The sequence below is a fragment of the Phyllobates terribilis genome, unplaced genomic scaffold (genome assembly GCF_046119375.1).
Source record: "Phyllobates terribilis strain yellow unplaced genomic scaffold, ASM4611937v1 Scaffold_2__4_contigs__length_985480577, whole genome shotgun sequence".
NCBI classification, from domain to species: Eukaryota; Metazoa; Chordata; class Amphibia; order Anura; family Dendrobatidae; genus Phyllobates; species Phyllobates terribilis.
Genome location: NW_027362762.1, coordinates 828010383 through 828035461, shown reverse-complemented (window position 1 = coordinate 828035461; position 25079 = coordinate 828010383). Strand labels below are relative to the sequence as shown.

Sequence of the window (25079 nt, the reverse complement as noted above, 5' to 3'; positions counted from 1 at the left end):
AAAAAAAAATAAATAAATTACTGCCACATCTTCGTATTAAGCCAGTAGAGAAGTATAGCATCAATTGTGTGGTCTCTTTTTCTGGTGCTTTTGCTGCATTTTCTGGGTCACAAGCATTTTTCTAACACCGTATGCCCTAAATGTGAAATAGGTGTTTATATAGGCAGGAAAACGTCAGAAAAACCAAACAAAAAAAGGTTAAGTAAAAAAAAACAGACCCATTTTTTTAATAGCATTATTAATCTTTTCCCCACATAGAATGTATACCTAGCTCCTATCGCTGCTGTTTAACCATTCAGATGCTGCTGTCAGTCTGAGAGCGACATTTATATGGTTTTACGTGTGTGCACATCATGTCCCTCCTGCGATACAAGGTGCTGATGTCCTACCATGTCTTCCCGGGGGCTTCTGAACTTCACCATTGCCACCGTCTTCCATAAAGCTTAGTCACAGATCTTTAATTTCACTATATAGTACAAGCAATTAAAGTGTCTCATGTTCAAGTCCCGTAGGATGACTAAAAACATAAATCAAAATAGTAAAATGAATTAGAAAGATATTAACATGGCAAAAAAAAATGCATGAACAAGGCTTTATGTTATGCACACGCCCGGGCTAAGCGGCGTGTGCGTGGGATTGGTAGTGATTCCACTGGACCGTGCCGGAGAGTGAATGCCTGGAGGGGCGTGACTAAGTATTCACCCGATCCGACCAGGGTCGCACGACGGCATACGACGCCAGTGCACCAAGGAGGAACCGAGCAGAGGGACCAGGTGCTACTCCAGGACAGACCCCGGACACGGCTGTTGACCCACACAGGGGAATACAGGAACAGGCTGGTAGGCTGGCACACAGACTGGTATGCAGGCAGGCGGGTATGCAGGCAGGGGGGTAAAGGCAAGCACAGCTAGAGTGCAGACAGGGAGGCACTAGCAGGTAGGAACACAGGCGGGATAGGACCCAGTACACACCGGGACTCAGGAACAATACAGGCAGAGGGTTACAGGCAAGCACAGCTAGAGTGCCGACAAGGCTGAGCAGGGAGGACAGGGCTCTGTTCACACGGAACAGACAGGAAGGGAAAGACAGAGCCAGATACTCACACAGTACTTGCAGAGACAATAAGCAGGAGTTAGGTACGAGTTCAGACTCTGCAGAAAAAGGAAGGGAACGGACATAGAGGCAAAACAGGTAAAGGACAGGAGAGAGTTCAGACTGGAACTGAGTGTACGGAGGAGACCGACACTGCAGAGGGATACAGGAGCGGGTCTGGGAATACGGCCCCCAGAGAGGCGGAACGAACAGGCAAGGAGCGTGTTCAGACAGGACAGACCAGACGCAGGAGCGGGTCTAGGAAATCGGCCACTAGAAGGCGGAACGAACAGGCAAGGAGCGTGTTCAGACAGGACAGACCAGACACAGGAGCGGGTCTAGGAAATCGGCCACTAGAAGGCGAGAGGAACAGGCTAGGAGCGTGTTCAGACAGGACAGACAAGAGAACACAGAAAGGAGTCAGTTCAGACACGGGAGCTGAAACCGCAAAGCAGGAGACATACAGGACTCAGTTCAGACACGGGAGCTGATACCGCAAAGCAGGAGACATACAGGACTCAGTTCAGACACGGGAGCTGATACCGCAAAGCAGGAGACATACAGGACTCAGTTCAGACACGGGAACTGATACAAAAAGCAGGAGACAAGAGACGGGACCTGGCACCTTCAGAGTGCAAGCACACACTGAAGGAAACACTATGCTCAGGCAGGGATAGAAGGGCGCTGCTGAGCTATATACCAAGTGACAGACAGCAATAGGCTGAGGACGCACAAGGGGTGTGACCCACAGCAGGTACAAAAAGCAGGAAGTGATCGGGCGCCACCCTTAAGCAGCAGAGACAGACACAAACAGACAGCATGGAGGGAAGCCAGAGAGACATTCCGGACAGGAGATCAAGTGCGCGCTCCTGCACAGTGGGAAATGGACCACTATGCAAGGACGCCGCCAGGTATGTTACACTTTAGACAGGTAAAGATCCAAAAAAGGAAGTTAGGCTCTATGCAGGGGTGGACCTACCATTAGTGCAACCTGTGCAGTCACACAGGGGCCCCAGAGGTAAGGGGGCCCACTTCTATCTCCAAAACATTGGCAATTGTGCATTATGATAAGCTATGGTACTGCAAAGGGCCCATATATTGTTCTTCCACAAGGACACTCTTCTGTCTGTGTCCGCTCTTGGCCCTATGTATGGGATGGGGGATAACTTGCTGGTTGCTGGGGGGTCCAACCCTTGGGATCCTTAACATCCCAAGATCAGGGCTCTGGAACCTGAGGATGGGGCTCTGTAGAATCTCGTCCTGAATGGAGCAGAGGTGCACATTCTCAGCCTCCACTCCATTCATTGACTATAGGACTGCCAAGTACAGCTCACAGCTATTGACGTGCCCCCAGGGCCGTGGGGTACTCGGCAGCCGGGCCTCTGGTTGCTGGGGGATATCACGGTGGCTGGCCTGGTCCGTGGCCCAGGGCGGTCAATCAAAAGGGGGGAATTTATAGGGGATTTGGAAAGTGTTCGTGACGCCACCTGTGGATTGCGGCTAAAGGGTGCCGCCGCTGCGGAGCAGTCCTCTGGAGCTGGTGTTACCACAGCAGGGATGGTGTGGCTCTCCACAGGTAGAGCTAGCTCCAGGGTAGTGTAGTAAGTGTAGGTTGCGCTGGGCGTTGTAGTGCAGGGAGGGAAAGATGGCGCAGATAAAAGAATGGACGGAGGCAGTACGGTGCAGTCATCCGAGTCTTTACTCACAGTTCTTATGACAGTTCCACTGGTGCACTGTACAGGTGTCAGCCTCCCACGTCGCGCTGCATTCACCAGGCAGGGGTTCAGCCCTTCCTCAGGCAGATTAGGAGTACCTGACAGAACCCCACTTTCTTGTGTTCCTAGCTAGACCGTCTTCACGCTGGGTCTTCTCCCTCCTGCCCTGCGCTTCCCACTCTCAATCCCGCTCGGGTGCTCTGAAGTCCCTCCTGTCTTGTTGGAGTTCCCGGACCTACTTGACCCTCACGAGGATTAGAATGAGGCTTCGGCAACTGGCTATATAAGCCAGAAGCCTCCTATTTTCCCAGCCAAGACTTACAGTAACACGGCTGGACCAGGGGCCGGTCCCCTTCTTGCGGCCTACGATCCCTCTGTCTGCTGACAAATTCGGGGCGTACGGGTGCCGTCCTGCACTCGCCGTACCCCCTGGGATCCCTTCTTTAGAACGGAGCCTACTCCTCTGCTCCCCTCCTGGGCCTCTAGGACTGGGCCCTGCTTGTGGAGCAGAGCTCCTAAAGAGACTCTGCTCCCTGACTGTTCTCCACTGACTAACCTCACCTCAACTGCACTGCCATCCTAAGATGGCTTCCCTTTTATACCTACTACTATGGTGCTCCCCTAAACTGGTTCCCCCTACCTTTGGGTTCCCCCCACTCCAGCCAGGGACAGGGCTCAGCAGGAAATACAGTGCATCTTGCCCTTCCAGCCGGCCTGGAGCAGTGTAGTGTTGAATGGGGGTGTTGGGATTCCGGGCAGCACTCCCTCCTTACCTGAGAGAAGGAGACACCACACCTCTGGGTGAGGTGCAGTACCTCTGTGGCGACTGAACCCTCAGGGGCGCCACACTATTTCCTGCAGTCCCTTATACAATGAATGGAGCGGAGATCAAGCATGCGCATCCCTGCTCCATTGAAGACGAGGGTACAGAGGCCACGATCTCTGGATCCCTAGTGCCGAACGCTCCACAATCAGCTAGTTATGATAACTTGCTTTTTGGGGAGTAACCATTTATATAAATGGGAACACAAAAACAAGTGAGGTGGATGACTATACATACAGCTTTATTCAGTGGGTGATATGTGCAGGGCTTTCATTTAAAAACTGCATTTTGTATTTACTTGTGTTATCTTTGTCTAATATTTAAACTTGTTTTGTGATCTGAAACATTTAAGTGTGATAAACATGCAAAAGAATAAGAAATCAGGAAGGGGGCAAACACTTTTTCACACCACTGGACATACACACCTTTATATTCTGTCTCTATAACTTACACAACATGCTTAAAAATATATATAAACTTACACACATGTGTATAGCAGGATCACACTCCATGGGTATTATTTGTGATTATGAAGAATTGTACTGAATATCAAATGCTATTATTCAAGTTATAAAAGTGGCAAAATAGGATAACACGATTTATGTATTTTTACTCCTCAGGTAGAAAATAGCGCAGAGTATATTTTAGAAACCATTGATTCTCTTCAGAAGCATTCTTGGGTGGCTGATATACAGGACTGTATAGACCCAGGGTGAGTATTATGTCAAATATATTAACCCTTGATGCGCGTAGGTTCGAGATAATAATTTTCACCATTTTTTTTTATTTTCAGCTTTTATGATGTATCCTTAGGACACACAAACAAGAGAATACAGCAGCACTCTGTAAGAGCTGAGATGTATGCAAACATTAAATATATGAAATTTTAACTGCATTACTTCTATATACAATATACTTCTAAAAATAAAGTTACCTAGCACACAAATTGACCTATTCATGTTGGCCCATCAACCATGGAAAGGTCACCTATCCTATATAGAAGTAATGCAGTTCAAATTTCATATATTTAATGTTTGCATACATCTTAGCGCTTAGAGTGCTGCTGTATTCTCTTGTTTGTACATTTTGCAGTCATAGCAGCTTGCACCTGTTCACACTTGCTTTATCCTGTTCAGAGGTGCTGGTCAGTTTTTTGTATTATCCTTGGGATACGTCCTCAATGTCAGGTAGGTAAAGGCTTGAGAGATATGAAATCCACATTATTAATTAGATCAAATCCAAATTATTTTATTATGTCAAACAATTTCAGAAGTCCTTTTCTGGTTTTCTGACCCATTAAGCCTCTTAGTGCATGTGACAATTGTAATGTATTTAATTCTGACCATTGACTTGGCTGGGCTGTACAATACATTGACACATGGAAAATGATGGATGAAAAAAATGGTAAATGTTTTCTACTCCTGGAAGCAGAGACTCCATGAACAATGGGGTCTATCTTTTTAGATGAGGGAATTTGATGTAATAAGTCTATAGCTGGCGATACACTTTAGATGGCCTTTCCTCCTGTCCCTCTATACACATGCACATTTGATTTGGCAGAGCATGCATGTGTTCTCAATGGTAAGAGGAGAATAAGTTAATGCCAGACAGCTCTGGGGGCAGCCTTTCTGTTAGGAGAATGAAGGATTGAGCATGTTAAAATCCCCCCTACCTGACACATCTGCCATCGTGGGAGAGTTGGGACACTTCCATATACAACCCTGATTCTACAAAAGTCAGGACGCTGTGTAAAATGTAAAGAAAACAAGAATGCAATGATTTGGAAATCTCTTATCGCCATATTTTGTTTATAACAGAACATAGAACTCAGATCAGAAGGTAAAAGTTACATATTTTCCATTTTATTTGAAAAAAACTTACCCCATCTAGAAGTTGATGGCAGCAATACACCTCAAAAAAGTTGGGACGGTGAACAAAAGGCTTGAAAAGTAAGTGGTACTAATGAAAAACAGCTGGAGGGTCAATTTTCAACTAAGTCACATGACTGTGTTAAAAAAGGCATGTTAGAGATGCAGAGTCTCTCAGAAGCAAAGATGGTCAGAGGTTCTCCAATCTGTGAATGACGCGCCCCCAGGGCCATGGGGTACTCGGCAGCCGGGCCTCCGGTAGCCGGGGGAATATCACGGTGGCTGGCCCGGTCCGTGGCCCAGGGCGGTCACTGAATAGGGGAACTTATTGGTTGGGGGAAATTGTCGTGACACCACCTGTGGTCTCTGGTTAGGATCACCAGCGCTGCGGCAGTCCTCTGAGGCAGATGATAGGGCAGCTTAAGATGAAACGGCTCCCCACAGGTGGAGCAGGCCTCAGGGCAGTGTAGGAGATATATGGAGGAGGTGCGCTGGGCTTTGTAGTACAGGGAGGGAAAAGGTACTGGCGAAATGAAGGAGCGGAGGCAGTTCAGTGCTGTCATCCGAGTTTACTCACAGTTCCGTTCAAGTTCCTCAGGTGCACAGTACTGGTGCAATCCTCCCGCGTCGCACTGCGTTCACCAGGCAGGGGTTCAGTCCTTCCTCAGGCAGCTCGGGTGTACCTGGCAGAACCCCACTTTCATATGTACCTTCCTAGACCTACTTCACGCTGGGTCTTTACTCCCTCCTGCCCTGCGCTTCTCACTGTGAATCCTATTCGGGTGCTGCGAGGTCCCCCCTGTCCGTCGGAGTTGCTCAGACCTGCTCAACCTTACTCTTGGATTGAAGTGAGAGTTTGTCTCCTGCTATAGAAGTCAGAAGCCTCCGGTTTCTCCAGCCGAGGCTTGAAGCTACACGACTGGGCCAGGGGCCGGTCCTCTTCTTGCGGCCTAGATCCTCCTGACACCTGGCAGGTTCGGGATGTACGGGTGCCGTCCGCACTCGCCATACCCTCTAGGATCCCTTCTGAAGATCGGAGCCTACTCTCTGCTCCCCTCCTGGGCCTCAGTCCTGGGCCCTTGTAGTGGAGCAGAGCTCCTAGAGAGACTCTGCTCCCTGACTGTACTCCAACTACTAGCCTCTCTGTTCTCACCCACCCTAAGATGGCTTCCCTATTTTATATCTTTACTGTATGAGTGCTCCCATGAACTACTTCCTCCACCCACACCCACTACTGGTTCCCCCTAACTTTGGGTTCCCCCCACCCCAGCCAGGGTCAGGGCTCAGCAGCTGTGCTCTACATGTTGTCCCTCCAGCCGGCCTGGGGTAGTGTAGTGTTGGATGCAGGTGTTGGGGTTCCATGCAGCACTCCCTCCTTACCTGAGTGAAGGGAAGCACCACACCTCTGGGTGAGGTGCAGTACCTCTGTGGCGACCGAACCCTCAGGGGCTCCACATGAATAACTGCATCTGAAAAAAAAAGTTGAGGGATTTAAAAAAAAAAAGGTACTGCATCTCACCCAGAGGTGTGGTATCTCACTCTCAGGTATGGAAGGAGTATGGCTCGGGACCCTAACACCTGCATTCACTACACCACATTTCCGGGGCACAGGGCGAGATTGCTCCTACGGGAGAGCACAGTCCCTGATCCCTGGCTGGAGTGGGGGGAACCACCTGGAGAGGGGGAATCATGTAGTGGATGGGGTGGAGGACTTAGATCCTGGGAGCACTTGTAGAAGGAGGTATAAAAATAGAGACACCATCTTAGTTCAGTCAGACAGTGAGAGGAGGAGAAGTGACAGGAGCAGAGGCTCTGTATGAGCTCTGCTCCAGAGGCGGGCCTGGACAGTGAGGCCCAAGTCTGGGAAGAGAAGGAGAGGGAGCAGGACGGCTCCAGGAATGAGGAGAGAAGGGACCCTAGGGGTACGGGCCGTGCGGCAAGCCACCCGTACGCCTGCTGCTACCAGGAGGTAGAGGGGTCAGGCCAGATAAGGGGAACTGGTCCCTCAACTAGTGGAGAAAACTACGAAGGCTCAACTAGAAACCGGAGGCTGCAGTATTTCATGTGCTGTAAGTCAGAAGTCCACACCAGTCCCACTAAGAAGGTAGCCACATAGGACCCAGGGGACGAAACACACGTCGCCCGTCAAGGCCCGGGGGTACCGGATAGAAGTGTCGCTAGGTGTGAGGTGCAGGGAGCAGGCCAGAGAGAGGACACACAGAAGGGGGTCCTGCTAAATACTCCAGAGATACCTGAGAGTGGACTGAGCCCCTCACTGAGTACGCGCAGCACAACGTGGGAAGTTGCTTGGGCGTCTGTAACTTGAACTGCAATAACTGTGAGTAAAGACCCTGGGACTGCACTATCTTGTCTCTGTGTTCCTTGCTGCGCCAGCACACACTGCACTGGAACGCCCTGCACAACCACCATCATCCACGCACACTGCCCTGAAGCTACACTCTTCTGTGAGGAGCTATATCACCCTTGCTGCCAACCCATCAGCTTCAGAGGACTGTTTCGCAGCGGCGGCCTCATTAGCCGCACTCCACAGGTGGCGTAGTCGGACATTATAAACCTATAGATAAACTACCCTTAGATTGACCACCTGGGTCACGGACCGGGTCACCGCCACGGTGACTACAACCGCCAGCATATACAGGGGGCGCGTCAATTTTGATCTACGAGACCTTAAGGAGGCATTGCATTAAAAATGGGCATAATACAGGCACAATACAAATACATGATACAAATTACTGCATGTGTTCAGGAATATTTCCAGATATCAATCAACGTTCCTCTCCCTAAACTCCAGCAATTGGTCTCCTCACTTCCCAGACGTTTACAGACTGTTGTAAAAAGGAGAGGAGATGTTACACAATGGTAGACTTCACCCTGGCCCAACTTTTTTGAGATGTGTTGCTGCCGTCAATATCTAATTGAGTTAATTTATTCAAATAAAATGGAAAAATGTCCAACATTCACCTTCTGATCTGTGTCCTATGTTCTGCTGTGAATAAAAAATTGATGTAAGAGGTTTTCAAATCCATTGTATTCTTGTTTTCTTTACATTTTGCACAGCGTCCTGACATTTTTAGACTTTGGGTTGTACATTAAATGCTCATCCAGTCCTGTTGAAATTAGTGGGGTCAACTGATGTTAATATAATGTGTATGGGCACATTAGTAGTATGTTTACTATACACTCTTAGTTTTGGGTGTTCTTGAGTCTGTTCTTTGTTTCCTGCTGTATTTTACATATCATGAATATTACTGTCACAAGATATTATGTGTAACTGAAAGTGATGAAAAACAAGTATTATAGATTGTTTCTGACAGTGATGTCCGTATATTGCTTGCTCTATAAAAGTACTACTTCGTCAGAGAAAATGCTTAAGGCTGCGTTCACACATTGCGTATTTTCGCGCGCTTTTTTGCGCGCGCTTTTTGAAAATACGCAATGTGCTTTGTGTCTGCCAGCAAAGTGAATGGGGAAATTCTGTTAGAACTCTCCTGTTAGGCAAAAAGGTCATGTGACCAACAAAATAGAAAAAAACCTATCTAATCCTGCTCCGCCCTTCTGGCCATGCTGGACTTCATTGTAATTTCTACTCTTAAGCTAGCCAGGTGCTTTGTAACCTTTCTCAGTCAGTTTAGCTAGGTCTTTTGACCTTTATGTTCTATGTTGTGTGTTTGTCTTTTGACTGCTACAATTTCTGCTAGGAGGTGTCCATCTTTCTCCCAATCCCTAGTTCTTGTAGGGATCCCTCCCTCACATCTATAGGTCTTTGTTCAGACTAGCTGAGGACTTTAGCGGGTCTGATCGCAGGATCAGGTTCCCCATTACATCGTAGGGATCTAGCTTAGTTCTATTGTAGGGACAGATCTCCTGTCTTTCCTTAGTGCTTGTAGCCTATCATAACAGTAAGTCCAGCCCAAAAATATCTCTAAGGAAAGACCTCCAGTTTCCATCATGGTGTCGGTTCAGGATTTGGCTCAACGCCTGCAGGGACTCTCTCTGGAGGTGGCCGAGCTCCAGCAACACGTGAGTAGCTGTTCTGGAGCGCATTTTGTGGAGCCAAAGGTACGATTGCCTGATTTATTTTTTGGTGAACAACAAGATTTTTTTTCCTTTAAAAATGCTTGTTTGTTGTATTTTCGTTTGAGACCCAGATCCTCTGGTGATGAATCACAGCGCATAGGGTTCATAATGTCACTTTTGCGCAAAGAACCTCAGGGATGGGCCTTTTCTCTCCAACCTAGTGATCCATGCTTTAGATCAGTGCATAGTTTTTTTTCTGCTTTGGGGTTGTTGTATGATGATCCTGATCGTGTCTCATCAGCTGAGACGGAATTGAGACTTTTGAGACAGGGATCAGATAATGTGGAAAATTATTGTACTCACTTCCGTCGGTGGTCTGCTCAGGTGGGGTGGAACGATTCAGCTCTGAAAAGTTTGTTTCTTGCTGGGCTAGGTGAAAGGGTTAAGGATCTGCTTATTGCTTATCCTACACCTGGAAACTTGCAGGAGGCAATGCAATTAGCTATACGGGTGGACAGGAGACTGCGTGCAAGGGTTAATGAGAGTAAATCCTTTGCCATGTCAGCTCCTAGTCTTGAGAGTCTGTACTGACATTGGAGAGCCGATGGAGATTGGGGTGATGTCACCCCGCTCTCAGGAAAAAGACCGCAGGTTTTCTGAAGGTTTGTGCTTTTATTGCGGAAAATCTGACCATTTCATTAAGAACTGTGTGCTTCGTATAAACAAAGAAAAAAAAAAAAGAGGTCAGTTACGCCCGTATAGCCTGTTTAAATACTAAGGGGGTATTTCTTTCTGCTACTACTGCAGCTCAGGAAGAATTAATTGAATTTCGGGTATTTGTGGATTGTGGTTCTACTCTGAATGTGATTGATGGGGGATTCTTGGAAAAACTTAAATTAAAACCCAAACCTTTGTCATCCCCTATTGCCGTGGTTTCTGTCGATGGCTCTCCCTTGAAATGTGTTACTCACAAGGTTTTTGAATTTCCCCTCACTATTAATGGTATTCACCAAGAAAATTTGGATTTGGTAGTATTAAATAATTTGCCTTCTCCAGTAATTTTGGGGCTGCCCTGGTTAAAATTGCACAATCCTGTACTGGATTGGTCTGCTAATGAAATTAAGTCCTGGAGCCCTAAGTGTTATGACAAGTGTTGTAACGGGCGCATTGCTGCTGTGGATAAAGGGGAATTACCTGTACCTATTCAGGATTTTTGGAAAGATTTTTCTGAGGAGGAGTCGCAAATTTTGCCTCCCCATAGAGACTATGATTGTACCATTGAATTTGTCCCTGGAGCGACTCTTCCTAAAAGTTGTTCATTTAATCTTACTATTCCTGAGAGAAAGGCTTTGGAGGAATACATACAGACGAGCTTGGCCGCCGGTCATATCAGACCCTCTAAGTCACCTGTGGCTGTTGGATTTTTTTTTGTTAAAAAAAAGGACGGCGGTTTACGTCCTTGTCTGGACTTTCGCGAGATTAATAAAATTACTGTACGTAATCCTTACCCACTGCCATTGATTCCTGATTTGTTTAGCCAGTTAGTGGGGGCCAAGTGGTTCTCTAAGATTGATCTCCGGGGGGCATACAATTTGTTGCACATGAAGGAGGGTGATGAATGGAAGACTGCTTTTAACACTCCTGTGGGTCATTTTGAGAATCTGGTTATGCCTTTTGGTCTTACCAATGCACCAGCATTTTTTCAGAATCTTATTAATGACATCCTTAGACCTTTGATCGGCAAAAATGTGGTTGTGTATTTGGATGACATTTTGATTTATTCGCCTGATCTGGAGTCTCATTGGCGGAGTGTACGTGAGGTATTACAGTTATTAATTGACAATTTGCTTTTTGCTAAGCTGGAGAAATGTGAGTTCGCTGTACAGAGAATTCGTTTTTTGGGCTACATTATCTCCAGCGAGGGCTTTGAGATGGACCCGGTGAAAGTTCAAGCTGTGCAGGAATGGCCTAGGCTTATTGGTTTGAAATCGATACAGAGGTTTTTAGGTTTCGCCAATTATTACAGAAAATTCATTAAAAAAATTTCTATTATTGTTAAACCACTGACCGATCTCACCAGGAAAGGTGCTAATACGGTTCAGTGGACTACTGAGGCCATTGAAGCGTTTGTGTTTCTAAAGGAGAGGTTCAGCTCTGCCCCCATCCTTATGCAGCCTGATGTGACTAAGCCGTTTTTGGTTGAGGTTGATGCTTCTTCTGTGGGGGTCGGTGCGGTGTTGTCTCAGGAAAACAAGGATGGAGTACATCCCTGTGCCTTTTTTTCAAAAAAAATTTTCTGAGACTGAACTTAATTACGACATTGGTAATCGGGAATTGCTGGCTATTAAACTCGCATTTGAACACTGGCGTCATCTCTTGGAAGGTGCTGAATTTCCCATTCAGGTTTTCACTGATCATAAAAATCTGATCTATCTTGATGCTGCCAAGCGCTTGAATGCCCGTCAGGCTAGGTGGGCACTTTTTTTTTCGCGGTTTAATTTTTCCGTTACTTACATCCCGGGTACCAAGAATGTTAAAGCTGATGCGTTGTCTCGCAGCTTTTCTCCCATGGTCGGTGCTGAGGAGGAGGAGAGCGTTTTACAAGAAGGTGTTGTGATTGCTGCATTGGACTCCGTTTTGGAAGATGAGATTCTTAAAGCTCAGGAGAATGCCCCATCTAACACTCCCCATGGGAGGTTGTTTGTGCCTAGGACCTTTAGGAGAGATTTGTTTGTTGAGTGTCATGAGTCTCGGTTGGCAGGTCATCCAGGAATTTCTGAGACCAAGAGACTTGTGGGTCGCAGTTTTTGGTGGCCTGGATGGCAGAAGGAAGTCATTAAGTGGGTGCGTCAATGTACTGTGTGTGCTAGATCTAAGTCTTCTCATACTCCTGCTGCGGGGTTGCTTTGCCCTCTGGAGGTTCCTAGTGCACCTTGGACACATCTGGCTATGGACTTTATTACTGACCTTCCCTCCTCTGAGGGTTTCACGGTCATCTGGGTGGTCGTGGACCGTTTTAGCAAGATGTGTCACTTGGTTCCCTTCATCAAACTGCCCTGCACTAAGACACTCGCTAAGGGCTTTGTCAGGGAAATTGTCAGACTCCATGGTGTTCCTACTGACATTGTTTCTGATAGGGGACCTCAGTTCATGGCTAGTTTTTGGCGTGCCTTTTGTGACAGGTTGGGAGTTCATTTGTCGTTTTCATCTGGGTATCATCCTGACAATCAAGAGGGGTGGTCTGAGTTTCTGCCGCTTGCTGAATTTGCTCTTAACAACCATACATCCTCTTCTGCTGGGTGTTCGCCTTTTTTTTGTTGTTCTGGGAGACATCCGTCTTTTGGGTCATTCTCCAAATTGGTATCGGCTGTGCCTGAGGAGGAGAGTTTTTCCGGTGATTTGGAGAGAGTTTGGACGGATGTGCGTGGTAATCTTCAGGAGGCTAACAAAAAATCTAAGAGGTACTTTGACAGGAAACGTCAAGAGGTTTTGTTTACTGTTGGTGACATGGTTTGGTTGTCCTCTAGGAATCTGCGGTTGAGGATTCCTTCTAAAAAATTGGGTCACAAGTTTGTAGGGCCCTTTAAGGTGCTTCAGGTGGTTAACCAATCTGCTGTTAGGTTGGAGGTTCCTACCTCCTGGAAGATTAATCCGGTGTTTCATGTTTCTCTATTGAAAAAAGCTGATGTATCAGATAGAGACGCCACTGCCACTGTTCCTCCGGTGGTGGAGGACGGGGAATATGAAATTTCCCGCATCCTTAATTCTAGACTTTATAGAGGGAGTTTGCAGTATCTCGTCGCTTGGAAGGGTTTCGGTCCCGAGGATAACTCATGGGTGAGGGCGGATGATGTTTCTGCTTCCAGACTTGTCAGAGCGTTTCACAAGAGGTTTCCTGATAAGCCTGGGCCTAGGGGATCCGGAGGATCCTCATAGAAGAGGGGGTACTGTTAGAACTCTCCTGTTAGTTTTTTTCTATTTTGCTGGTCACATGACCTTTTTGCCTATTTAATCCTGCTCCGCCCTTCTGGCCATGCTGGACTTCATTGTAATTTCTACTCTTAAGCTAGCCAGGTGCTTTGTAACCTTTCTCAGTCAGTTTAGCTAGGTCTTTTGACCTTTATGTTCTATGTTGTGTGTTTGTCTTTTTACTGCTACAATTTCTGCTAGGAGGTGTCCATCTTTCTCCCAGTCCCTAGTTCTTGTAGGGATCCCTCCCTCACATCTATAGGTCTTCGTTCAGACTAGCTGAGGACTTTAGCAGGTCTGATCGCAGGATCAGGTTCCCCGTTACATCGTAGGGATCTAGCTTAGTTCTATTGTAGGGACAGATCTCCTGTCTTTCCTTAGTGCTTGTAGCCTATCATAACAAATTCACTTTGCCGTTCAGACACTGTGTAATTTTACGCAGTGGGAAAGCGCAGCTGAGTAAAGAATTGGCATGTCAATTCTTTACGCAGCTGCGTCCTGCGCTTTCTCACTATTGTGCCCATTATAAGCGATGGAATTACGCAGCGGTGTTCACACACTGCGTAATTCCATCGCTTTTTTACGGAGGCGCAGGATGGATACTCACCTACCCGATGTCAGGAGAGAGGCGTCCGGTCCACTCCAATCCCGCGCTTCCAGCATCTTCCGGTGAGCCGATCAGCTGTTAGCTAACCGGCTTGTAACCGGACGGTCAGCTGATTACAAGCCGGTCAGCTGACAGTCTGCTGATCGCTTCACGGCAGATGCTGCATGCGCGGGACGGAGCAGACGCGTCTCTCATCCATCGGGTAGGTGAGTATCCATAGTCTGTACATACACTGCTAGGGACACACACACACACACACACACACACACACACAACACATAGACACACAGGACACATAGACACAGACAGTACACACACGACACACAGACACAGACAGTACACATGTCACCCTTCATTTCACACTGCGTTTTTTGCTGCGCTTTTTTACGCAGTGTGTGAATGGAGGTGCTTTTTTTACCTGCATAAAAAAACGCAGGTAAAAAAAGCAGGAACATACGCAGCGTAAAAAAACGCAGGGAAATACGCAATGTGTGAACGCAGCCTAAAGGGGGTTTCCACTTTCAAAAAAGCTGTCCCCAAACTATTACCGACATCTCAAAGAACAAACACACATACAGTGGTGGCCAAAAGTATTGGCACCCCTGCAATTCTGTTAGATAATACTCAGTTTCTTCCTGAAAATGATTGCAATCACTAATTCTTTGGTATTATTATCTTCATTTAATTTGTCTTCAATGAAAAAACACAAAAAGAATTGTCCTAAAGCCAAATTGGATACAATTCCACACTAAACCTAAAAAAGGGGGTGGACAAAAGTATTGGCACTGTTTGAAAAATCATGTGATGCTTCTCTAATTCGTGTAATTAACAGCACCTGTAACTTACCTGTGGCACCTAACAGGTGTTGGCAATAACTAAATCACACTTGCAGCCAGTTAACATGGATTAAAGTTGACTCAACCTCTGTCCTGTGTCCTTGTGTGTACCACATTGAGCATGGAGAAAAGAAAGAAGACCAAAGAACTGTCTGAGGACTTGAGAAACCAAATTGTGAGGAAGCATGAGCAATCTCAAGGCTACAAGTCCATCTCCAAAGACCTGAATGTTCCTGTGTCTTCCGTGCGCAGTGTCATCAAGAAGTTTAAAGCCCATGGCACTGTGGCTAGCCTCCCTAGATGTGGACGGAAAAGAAAAATTGACGAGAGATTTCAACGCAAGATTGTGCGGATGGTGGATAAAGAACCTCGACTAACATCTAAACAAGTTCAAGCTGCCCTGCAGTCCAAGGGTACAACAGTGTCAACCCGTACTATCCGTCGGCGCCTGAATGAAAAGGGACTGTATGGTAGGATACCCAGGAAGACCCCACTTCTTACCCCGAGACATAAAAAAGCCAGGCTGGAGTTTGCCAAAACTTACCTGAGAAAGCCTAAAACGTTTTGGAAGAATGTTCTCTGGTCAGATGAGACAAAAGTAGAGCTTTTTGGGAAAAAGCATCAACATAGAGTGTACAGGAAAAAAAAATAGGCATTCAAAGAAAAGAACACGGTCCCTACAGTCAAACATGGCGGAGGTTCCCTGATGTTTTGGGGTTGCTTTGCTGCCTCTGGCACTGGACTGCTTGACCGTGTGCATGGCATTATGAAGTCTGAAGACTACCAACAAATTTCGCAGCATAATGTAGGGCCCAGTGTGAGAAAGCTGGGTCTCCCTCAGAGGTCATGGGTCTTCCAACAGGACAATGAACCAAAACACACTTCCAAAAGCACTATAAAATGGTTTGAGAGAAAGCACTGGAGACTTCTAAGGTGGCCAGCAATGAGTTCAGACCTGAATCCCATAGAACACCTGTGGAAAGATCTCAAAATGGCAGTTTGGAGAAGGCACCCTTCAAATATCAGGGACCTGGAGCAGTTTGCCAAAGAAGAATGGTCTACAATTCCAGCAGAGCATTGTAAGAAACTCATTGATGATTACCGGAAGCGGTAGTTCGCAGTTATTTTGGCTAAAGGTTGTGCAACCAAGTATTAGGCTGAGGGTGCCAATACTTTTGTCCAGCCCATTTTTGGAGTTTTGTGTGAAATGATCAATGATTTGATTTTTGCTTCATTCTCTTTTGTGTTTTTTCCTTGCAAGCAAATTAAATGAAGATGATAATACCAAACAATTTGTGCTTGCAATCATTTTCAGGAAGAAACTGAGTATTAGCTGACAGAATTGCAGGGGTGCCAATACTTTTGGCCTCCACTATAGTACTCTCCCTCGTCGGGTCCAGAGCTGGCTCTCTGCCGCTACATCAGTCTCTGTGTTTTGGCGGCAGTGATGACATCACAACTACAGCACACATCACTGCTGCAGGCAATCATTGAGCTCAGCATCTCATGTTGTCTATATCAGCAGAATTGCTGAGCTCAGTGATTGGCTTCAGCGGTGATGTTTCAAAACACGTCTGCAATTCTTTGAGGGCCACCTTGTTTTTAAAGTGGAAAACACCTTTTATCTAAAAATGGCCATCTACTGATGAAGCAGAAGTCAGAGCAACATTTTTATAAGATACACACAACACTGAATGTAGCAGTATAAGACACTGACCATATTCAGACCCGCAATTCAACAGGCCTATCAATAATCGTGTACTTGCTATATGGACCAATGTGGAATGGCAGACCATTCGGTAAGACACATGAAAAAGGAGAACCACCGAATGATAGGTCCAATCAAACATACTGATTTAAATAAATACCTTTATTGGAGTTATGGTTAAAGTGGCACTACATGCACAAGGAAAGCCGCATTACAGTGACCAAACAAAATTCTGTACAGTGTTGTTATATTACAATTTGTGCTGGACTATGAAATATGCTAGTGAATACCAGAGGTAGGTAAATGCAGGACTGATGATCAGTTATACCATTGATGGAAAAGAAGTAATAAATAGGCTTAGATCACCAAACAATCAACTCCAGGTAGAATATGAATGGCCAAATCATGTAAATATACTTAATGTTACGGAGAGGAAAATTCCATATGCTCCATATCCATGACCATTCATGTGCCCCATATATATTTATGTGATAGTCATAATAATTCCAGAATTCTGACTCAAATCATGAAAAGAGTTTAAAGTATATACCTGCACACTAGTCCAGCATGTATGAACGGCACCAAGCGGCGTAACCCTGACGCGCGTTTCGGACACATGTCCTTACATTTTTATAATTAGAATTCTTTTACAGAAATATTTGCATTTCTCTGTTTTATTGAACTTGCAATATTAACCAATGCGACAATAGGAGATGTTGCCATGTTGGATGTCACATTAGAATTATTTCCGTAGGAAAGATGGTAGATTGTATAGTTAATGCGTCTTATGATCCTGAAAATACATAAATCGCCAATGACATTAGGAACGCAGGTAAATTATAGTTTCTTTCCTTGCAGAGATAGTGGAGATGACATAGAACTTTCTTCTTGTGAGCAGGGCGCATGTCTGCCCAGTCGCGTCTCATCATGTAGCTGTGAGTTTCTTGCTGAAGGTAAGGATTTATTTCATGATGCTGATTAAAATGAACCAGCAGCCAGTACTGAAAAAGCATTGTAAAGTCAGTGACCTAGGTAGTGACTAGCATCATACACGTCTGCAGGGTATTTCTGCTCCTCACATCACTTATTCCTTGCTCCTTACTAAAGAGAGGAGGGGTGCCGCACGCAGAACACACTTTATAAACCAAAAAGTAGAATGAAGAACAAGGTAAATACACTGCCGCCTATTTATTTGGATGGACACCTAGTACTGTATTTTTCCTTCAGCTAGCACTGCATGGGAAATGTGAAGCCGCAGACAGCCTACCAGTCATTGAGCGGATTGCTGGGGGTGACAGCTAACAGACCTGTTACTATCAGGTTCTCTCCAGTGATTCTTCAGTCAAAAAAGAGGTTCCTCTGGTAGGATGTACATTTAAAGTTGGGTTTTCAGTTTGTATCTCTTATATATGGCCAAAAAGCACACCTTCATGTATCAGCTAATTAGCACGATTCAAAATCGTGCACCCATTAGTCACTGCATGCTTACATGGTGTCCACATCATACAGCATCCATGACATGAAAACCCAGATAAAATAAGGGCGCCATTACATGTGTGGGTCAGCCAATGGTGGAGCGCAGGGTGTACCGGTCATTGCAGATAGTTTGAAGCATGCAGGTATAGATTCAGGACAACAATTAGCAGTGTCCTGCGTAGCATCTGCAGCATATCCAAGATTTTGGTTATTTGATTTATTTTAAAAATAACCTTGTATAATTCAATCCTTGGATCATCACATTTTCTATACTGTATTTTTTGGACTATAAGATGCACTGTTGGCAAGAAAAATTGTTGCTAAAAAGTGTGTGTGTATTATTGCCTAGAGGCTGCTTATTGTGATCGAGGAGAACACTGACATAGGGACCTTCCCAATCACTAGTAGAACTATGCAGTAGTGCAGTTCTCTCTCCTCCAGCCTGACACTGATCCGTCTGAGGGCAGGAGAGACCGCCTTCAGGACCTGCACATCCACACATGATTAGTTTAAAGACTTTTCTGATCATGTGATCAGTGACATACTTGGAAGGAACTTCAAAATGTGGTAACATATACACTTCACTTAAAATTTGTGTGTTTTTGTTTGTTTATGTAGCAGGGCTGTATGTGTGCATACGAATGTAATAGGGTTGTGTATGTATGTAGCAGGACCGTGTGTGTATGTAGCAGAAATGTGCGTGTATATACAGCAAAGCTGAGTATGCATGCAGTATGCTTGCAGCAGTGTTGTGTATATGTGTGCACTGTAGAGAGTGTACATAATGTGCATGCTGTAAAGCTATATGTATAATACACATGCTGCAGAGAAACACTGTTAGGACACGTCCCCACTATCAGTATGTGGTCAGTATTTGGCCAGTATTTTTCCTCAGGAGTGGAAGACAAAGCCAGGTGAGGTACAATCAGAGAAAAGGTATAATTGAAACAAGTCACCAATTCTGCATTTATCACCCACTCCTGGTTTTGGCTCCCACTCCTGAGAAAAAATACTGACCGAATACTGATAGTGGGGCTGTGGCCATAAACTACCTCCCTGTTCTACCCTAATGCAGTGATATTGACCCCTCCACTTCTTTACACCACCAGGTAAGTTTTTTAATTAGTAGGAAATATGTTTTTTCTATTCTCTGATAATTACACCTGAGGTGTTCTTATAATACTGTGTCATAAAGTCCAAAAAATACGGTAATTACCATTGGTCACTAACAACCAAAATCTCTGTCATTATCTTTTAACTGGATTAAATGTAGATAAAAGTAGCCCAAACCTGCCAATTTCAGCAGGATCGGAAGACCGTCTGATTTGTAGGGTGCACCCTGACTGTCCTCTAACAGATGATGTTGGGGGATGTAATGATTGGACAGTTGGCATTCACATGCCTGATGACCCAGGCAGCGGTTCTCTCATAGAGAACATGACCCAGGCAGCGGCTCTCTCATAGAGAACATGATCCAGGCAGCGGCTCTCTCCTAGAGAACATGACCCAGGCAGCGGCTCTCTCATAGAGAACATGACCCAGGCAGCGGCTCTCTCATAGAGAATATGATCCAGGTAGCGGCTCTCTCATAGAGAATATGATCCAGGTAGCGGCTCTCTCATAGAGAACATGATCCAGGCAGCGGCACTCTCATAGAGAACATGACCCAGGCAGCGGCTCTCTCATAGAGAACATGACCCAGGCAGCGGCTCTCTCATAGAGAACATGACCCAGGCAGCGGCTCCCTCATAGAGAACATGACCCAGGCAGCGGCTCCCTCATAGAGAACATGATCCAGGCAGCGGCTCTCTCATAGAGAACATGACCCAGGCAGCGGCTCTCTCATGGAGAGCATGACCCAGGCAGCGGCTCTCTCATAGAGAACATGACCCAGGCAGCGGCTCTCTCATGGAGAGCATGACCCAGGCAGCGGCACTCTCATGGAGAGCATGACCCAGGCAGCGGCACTCTCATGGAGAGCATGATCCAGGCAGCGGCTCTCTCATAGAGAACATGACCCAGGCAGCGGCTCTCTCATGGAGAGCATGACCCAGGCAGCGGCTCTCTCATGGAGAGCATGATCCAGGCAGCGGCTCTCTCATAGAGAACATGATCAGGAGAGATTGTAATGTGTATTGCCAGTTTTACACAGTAGTAAGAGCACAGACAGCGGGAAGATAAAATCATTAGTCTGTTTGTATCAATGATTAACCAGAGTCATGTCAGACCTTACAGCAGCCATATTTGTAATTAACCATGAATATTAATATGATCTGTCTAGTTTTTGGCCCTCACGGCGGAAAGCAATAACTTTTCTCATTTCTGCCATGTTTTAGAAAGATTAATGATCCTGTTATTAGCTCTATGTGCAGGATCCATAAACAGAACATATGGGATACAGGATGGTGCTCTGCTGTTACCACACAGTCACAATTCAGCGGGATGAGAAAAAACCTGTTAATTTTATGCACTAATATATTTTGATTTATTAGTAGCCATTGTTACATATTTGATTCCGTGGTTTCGATTTGACTTTTGCCTTGTTTGCACTTTGGTTTAGTAATTTAGCTCTAGTAAATAGATGGTCCCACTGACATACAATTATAGTTCTGTATCAATCCTTGTAAATGTATGATGGGTTTCAGTAAATGAAATATGTAAAATGTGGTGCATGCATTATGCACTGAGCAAGATATTCTTCTACTTATATCAGGATCTTACCGACCGCTTGAAATGTGTGGTCAGGATGTTTCTGCAATGTCTGCCATTCCTCATCCGCCACCTGCTGTAACTCCTCAGATCCGGAGCCGGGAGCATGCCTCAGCAGACCACCTGATACATGTCCCTCTAGAGAACTTTCTGCAGACCCTGGAGACCCCTGCATCTAACCAAGGAGCAGGTACACTAAGCAGCTATTTAGAAATCGATTCATCTCAATAACGATCACCCGGATTGTTCTTTTAATTAAAAAGAAAAAATAATTGTCTGGAGCTGGCTTGAAGTGTGTAGCTGCAGCAGATGAGCTGACCATGGAAACAGCAAAAAGAAAGAATGAGATCATTAATAACTAGTTTTATGGAACTAAAATGATTTGCTGCACTGTTGTAACTAGTTTAGATCTAACTTGTTATAATTAATTAATGTTTGTGCAAATATAGCATCTAATTAGTTACTGTACCATATCATGTGTGGCGAACTTTACCGACATCTAGCAATCTTTGTCTTGCTCCCAGTTTCTTCTTAAAATATTAGAACGATGATCAGAGAATAGATCTGTGTAGAGCACATGCAGCAACAAAAAAAAAAAATCTTTATTTTTATTTTTTTTTATCTATTCCTCGAAAAACTACTTTGTTGTAATATGCAAATGAAGGTGCTCAGTGCGCTCTTGGCATGGCTAAATGGCTCTGTGCAATGTTGCACCCATTTATTTAGATTATGGCTACTCCTTCTAAATTGATAGCGCTGGATGAAGATAAACCTCCTTTATGTCATCACTATCGCTGTTCAGAAACGAGAAGACACCTCACTCTCTCCTTGCTGCTGACATCACTGCTTTCCCTTCAAGGCAGGAGTGAGGACACACATCACTCTCTACTCGCTGCTGAAATCGCTCCACCTCCCTGCAGGGTTGACAGCTGTCAAATTCCTGGACACTCTCCATAAAAGTAAAGCCGTTCTTTCCCCTGTCCGTAAAAAAAAAAATAGATGTGTCTGTGATTTTGTAAAGGTTGGAGAAATTTGTTCAGATTAAAGGGGTTGTCCGGCCTTAGAGAGACTCCAAACTTGTAGTCTATGTGACTGCAGATTTGTGAATCCTCACATTGCGCACACTGCTCTCTGAGGATTCTCCGGCGCAGCCCTGCTTCTCTGCTATCACTTCAGTGTAGGAATGGGCACACAGATCACTCTCTTCTTGCATCTGACATTGCTCACTACACAGCTCTACCCAAGCGATGACTGCAGCGAGGAGAGAGTGATGTGACTTTTCACTTCTGCACAGGTAACAATGCACACAAGTTTTATCTTTAGACAATGCTGGCTCTGGGAAAGCCAGTGCTGTCAATCAACATAGCAAGAGTGACCATAACCTAAACAAGTGGGTGGAATGTTGTACAGAGGCATTTAGCCATGCCAAGACTGCACGGAGCACGCTCGTTTGTAGAAAAAAGAGAGCGTGAGTTTCTTAAAAAATTCTGATCTTTATTCCATCATATTAAAAGCAAAAGTAGGGATATCCGTACATAAAGTATTGCCGTCCTACTGACGCATTTCTGGCCGAAGCCCTTAGTCATACACGGTATTTTTTTCTGCTTCACCCTCGTTTGTAGATTACAATAAAGTTGTTTTTTGGAGCAACAGATTTAAAACCAATTTCAATTTAACTCTCTATTACTGGCCTATTTACACAGGCTGATGGGAATGGAACGATCGTTAATATGATTGTTCTGTCACCATACAGCATCATGTCATTGGCAGCAAATTTCCTGTTTACACTGCATGACGTGCTGCCAAGAAAAGATGATGGTTACGCCAAAAATGGAAGAAAAAAGTGCTGACTAAGAAAAATTCAGCTATGAACAGCTTTATTCACCCAAAAATGCCACAACATTTCATCCCAAGTATTGAGGCACAAAGATTGCAGTGTTTTGGGGTAAATAAAGCTTTTCATAGCTGATTTTTCTTGGATTGAGTAATGTGTTTTTTTCCATCTTTAGTAGATACGAGATCCTTAGACTCGGACCTGACACTGCGGGTACCAAACCTTATGTTAAAGGGACTTTCCTGCTGCTGCTGATGGTTCATACAATGGTCCAATCACCCAACGAATAAGTGTTTTGCTAGTTTATCAGTTGATCAACATGATTACACTAATAATAATAATAGCTAACCAATAATAAGGATCGTGCATTCTTACAAACGCTCGTTTACTGAGTGTCAGCTTATCTCAGCACATCTTTGTTCTTCAATCAGGCATTGTGGTTTTCTCTCTGCTGCATGCAAATAAAATTCTCCTTTGGCCACAGCCCCACTATCAGTATTTGGTCAGTATTCGGTCAGTATTTTTTCTCAGGAGTTGGAGCCAAAACCAGGTGAGGAACAATCAGAGAAAAGGTATAATAGAAACAAGTCACCAACTCTGCATTTATCACCCACTCCTGGTTTTGGCTCCCACTCCTGAGAAAAAATACTGACCGAATACTGACCAAATACTGATATTGGGGCCGTGGCCTTTAAGTCATATCTGTAAAGTGGTTTCCTTGGCTTAAAGGGCTTATCCAGTTTAGAACCTATTTTCATATTCCCTGTTAGGGAATTGTAAGATAATAGACGGTGGTCATTTGTTAAGAATCCTTATTTCTTAATCACAGTGAAGAACAGAGCAAACACAGTGGTAATACCTGTCCTGTATTAAGCAGGCAACCTATTCATTTGGATGGGCATAGTGTAGTGCCTAATTTTCCCTGTGGGGGCGCTTCAGAGAAATTATAAATGACTTCTGACGCGCCCCTGGGCCTGTGTCGCGCTGCGTTGCGCACGCGGGAGCTTACCCGGAGCCGGATCTCTTGAGGGTTGTAGTCTCGTGGCGGCGACCCGGTCCATGCCCAGGGAGTCAAACTGAGCGGCGATGTACTAGCAGTAGATGGTTGGTGACTACGCCACCCGTTGAATGCAGCTATGGAGCTGCCGCTGCGGGGCAGACCGCTGAGGCCGGTGGAAGGATGGTGCAGCGTGGATGGTATAACCCCCAACGGGAGGGGTATGGCCTCAGGGCAGCCGACGTGGATGATGGGGGTAGCAGGAACCACTCAGAGACGGTGCGGTGTAGTTCAGGGTCTTTACTGGTGACAAAGATAGACCCTCCCGGAGTACTTGCTAGTGATAGGGGCCTGGTCAGTCCTTGAGCAGATGGGATTTCCCCTGGCCAGGCGGAGTTGTAGGCCTTCCCAACTAACTGTACTCTTCTGGCTACCTTGCTAGAGGCGGGAATAAGTAGCCCACGTCCCTGAGTGTACCGTGTGGTGCTCACCCGTATGGCCGGTGACTCGGGGCCTTCTAATGGCTTCCGCTCCACGATGGCGGTGCTGGTCCCACGCGTGTGACCGTGCCTTCGGGCTTCTGGGCCAGAGGACCTGAAATCCTCTGCCGGACGGTTTCTGCTGCTGGGTAGGAGTTAGTCCCCACAGCCTCGGACTCCGGGTCCGGTTAGAAATCTTCTCAGTCAGGGCGAGCTCTGTAGCTGCCAGCCCCTGACTCGTTGTAACACTGCTCCCCACAGAGCTCCTGATGTTTCTTGCTATGCTGCTTCTCTTCTCTACTCTTGTTCTGTCTTCTTTCTCCCTCACTCTGCCTCAGCCCCGGGTTTATATAGGGGAAGTCCTTCCCCTCCCAAGACTGGGCAGGAGGTGTGGCATGCACAGGATCCCTGACCAAAGGACCTCCCACCTGCTCTCAGACGTAATATCTCTATCACTGTGGCAACCAGACCCCTGGGGTGTCACATTCCCCCCTAGTGAAATTTAGTACTCCGGGACTAAACATATTTTTTAGAAAAACATAACAAGGTATAGCAATAACAATACAACAAGAAAAACACATAAGATGGTTACGGCGTGTCCGCAACCGGGTGCAGTTTTGAAAAGCAAGGTGTCCATTTCACCAAAACAGGGAGACGTAACCAGGTAGGGGCCTGTCCTGCCCCGAGTCCTTAACAGTCTTTAGTCCATCCTGGGTTACGCTCCAACTATGTACAAGGATTCCCGATAAATCCACCAAGGACTCCTAAAAAGAATAGAAACACAAAATTATACACAAGCAACTATAAACAAGTAAACATTATAAGATAGCTTAAACATTTAGATCCTCCAACGTGCGGGTAGCTGGCCTCTAGTGGCCCTAGTGGACCTACGGAGCTGACTGTCTGGCCCTGAACTACAGGGTGTAGG

The 25079-nt window shown here is 45.7% G+C and overlaps 1 protein-coding gene across 1 annotated transcript in view; it reads left to right on the top strand.

The window, feature by feature from the left end:
* Positions 1-25079, top strand: part of SH2B2 (SH2B adaptor protein 2) — a 174564-nt gene that overhangs the window by 136459 nt on the left and 13026 nt on the right. Inside the window, exons 4-6 of the mRNA XM_073667760.1 lie at positions 4251-4342; positions 17515-17609; positions 20846-21031. Coding sequence (XP_073523861.1) covers positions 4251-4342; positions 17515-17609; positions 20846-21031 — 373 coding nt within the window. The remainder of the gene's footprint in view (positions 1-4250; positions 4343-17514; positions 17610-20845; positions 21032-25079) is intronic.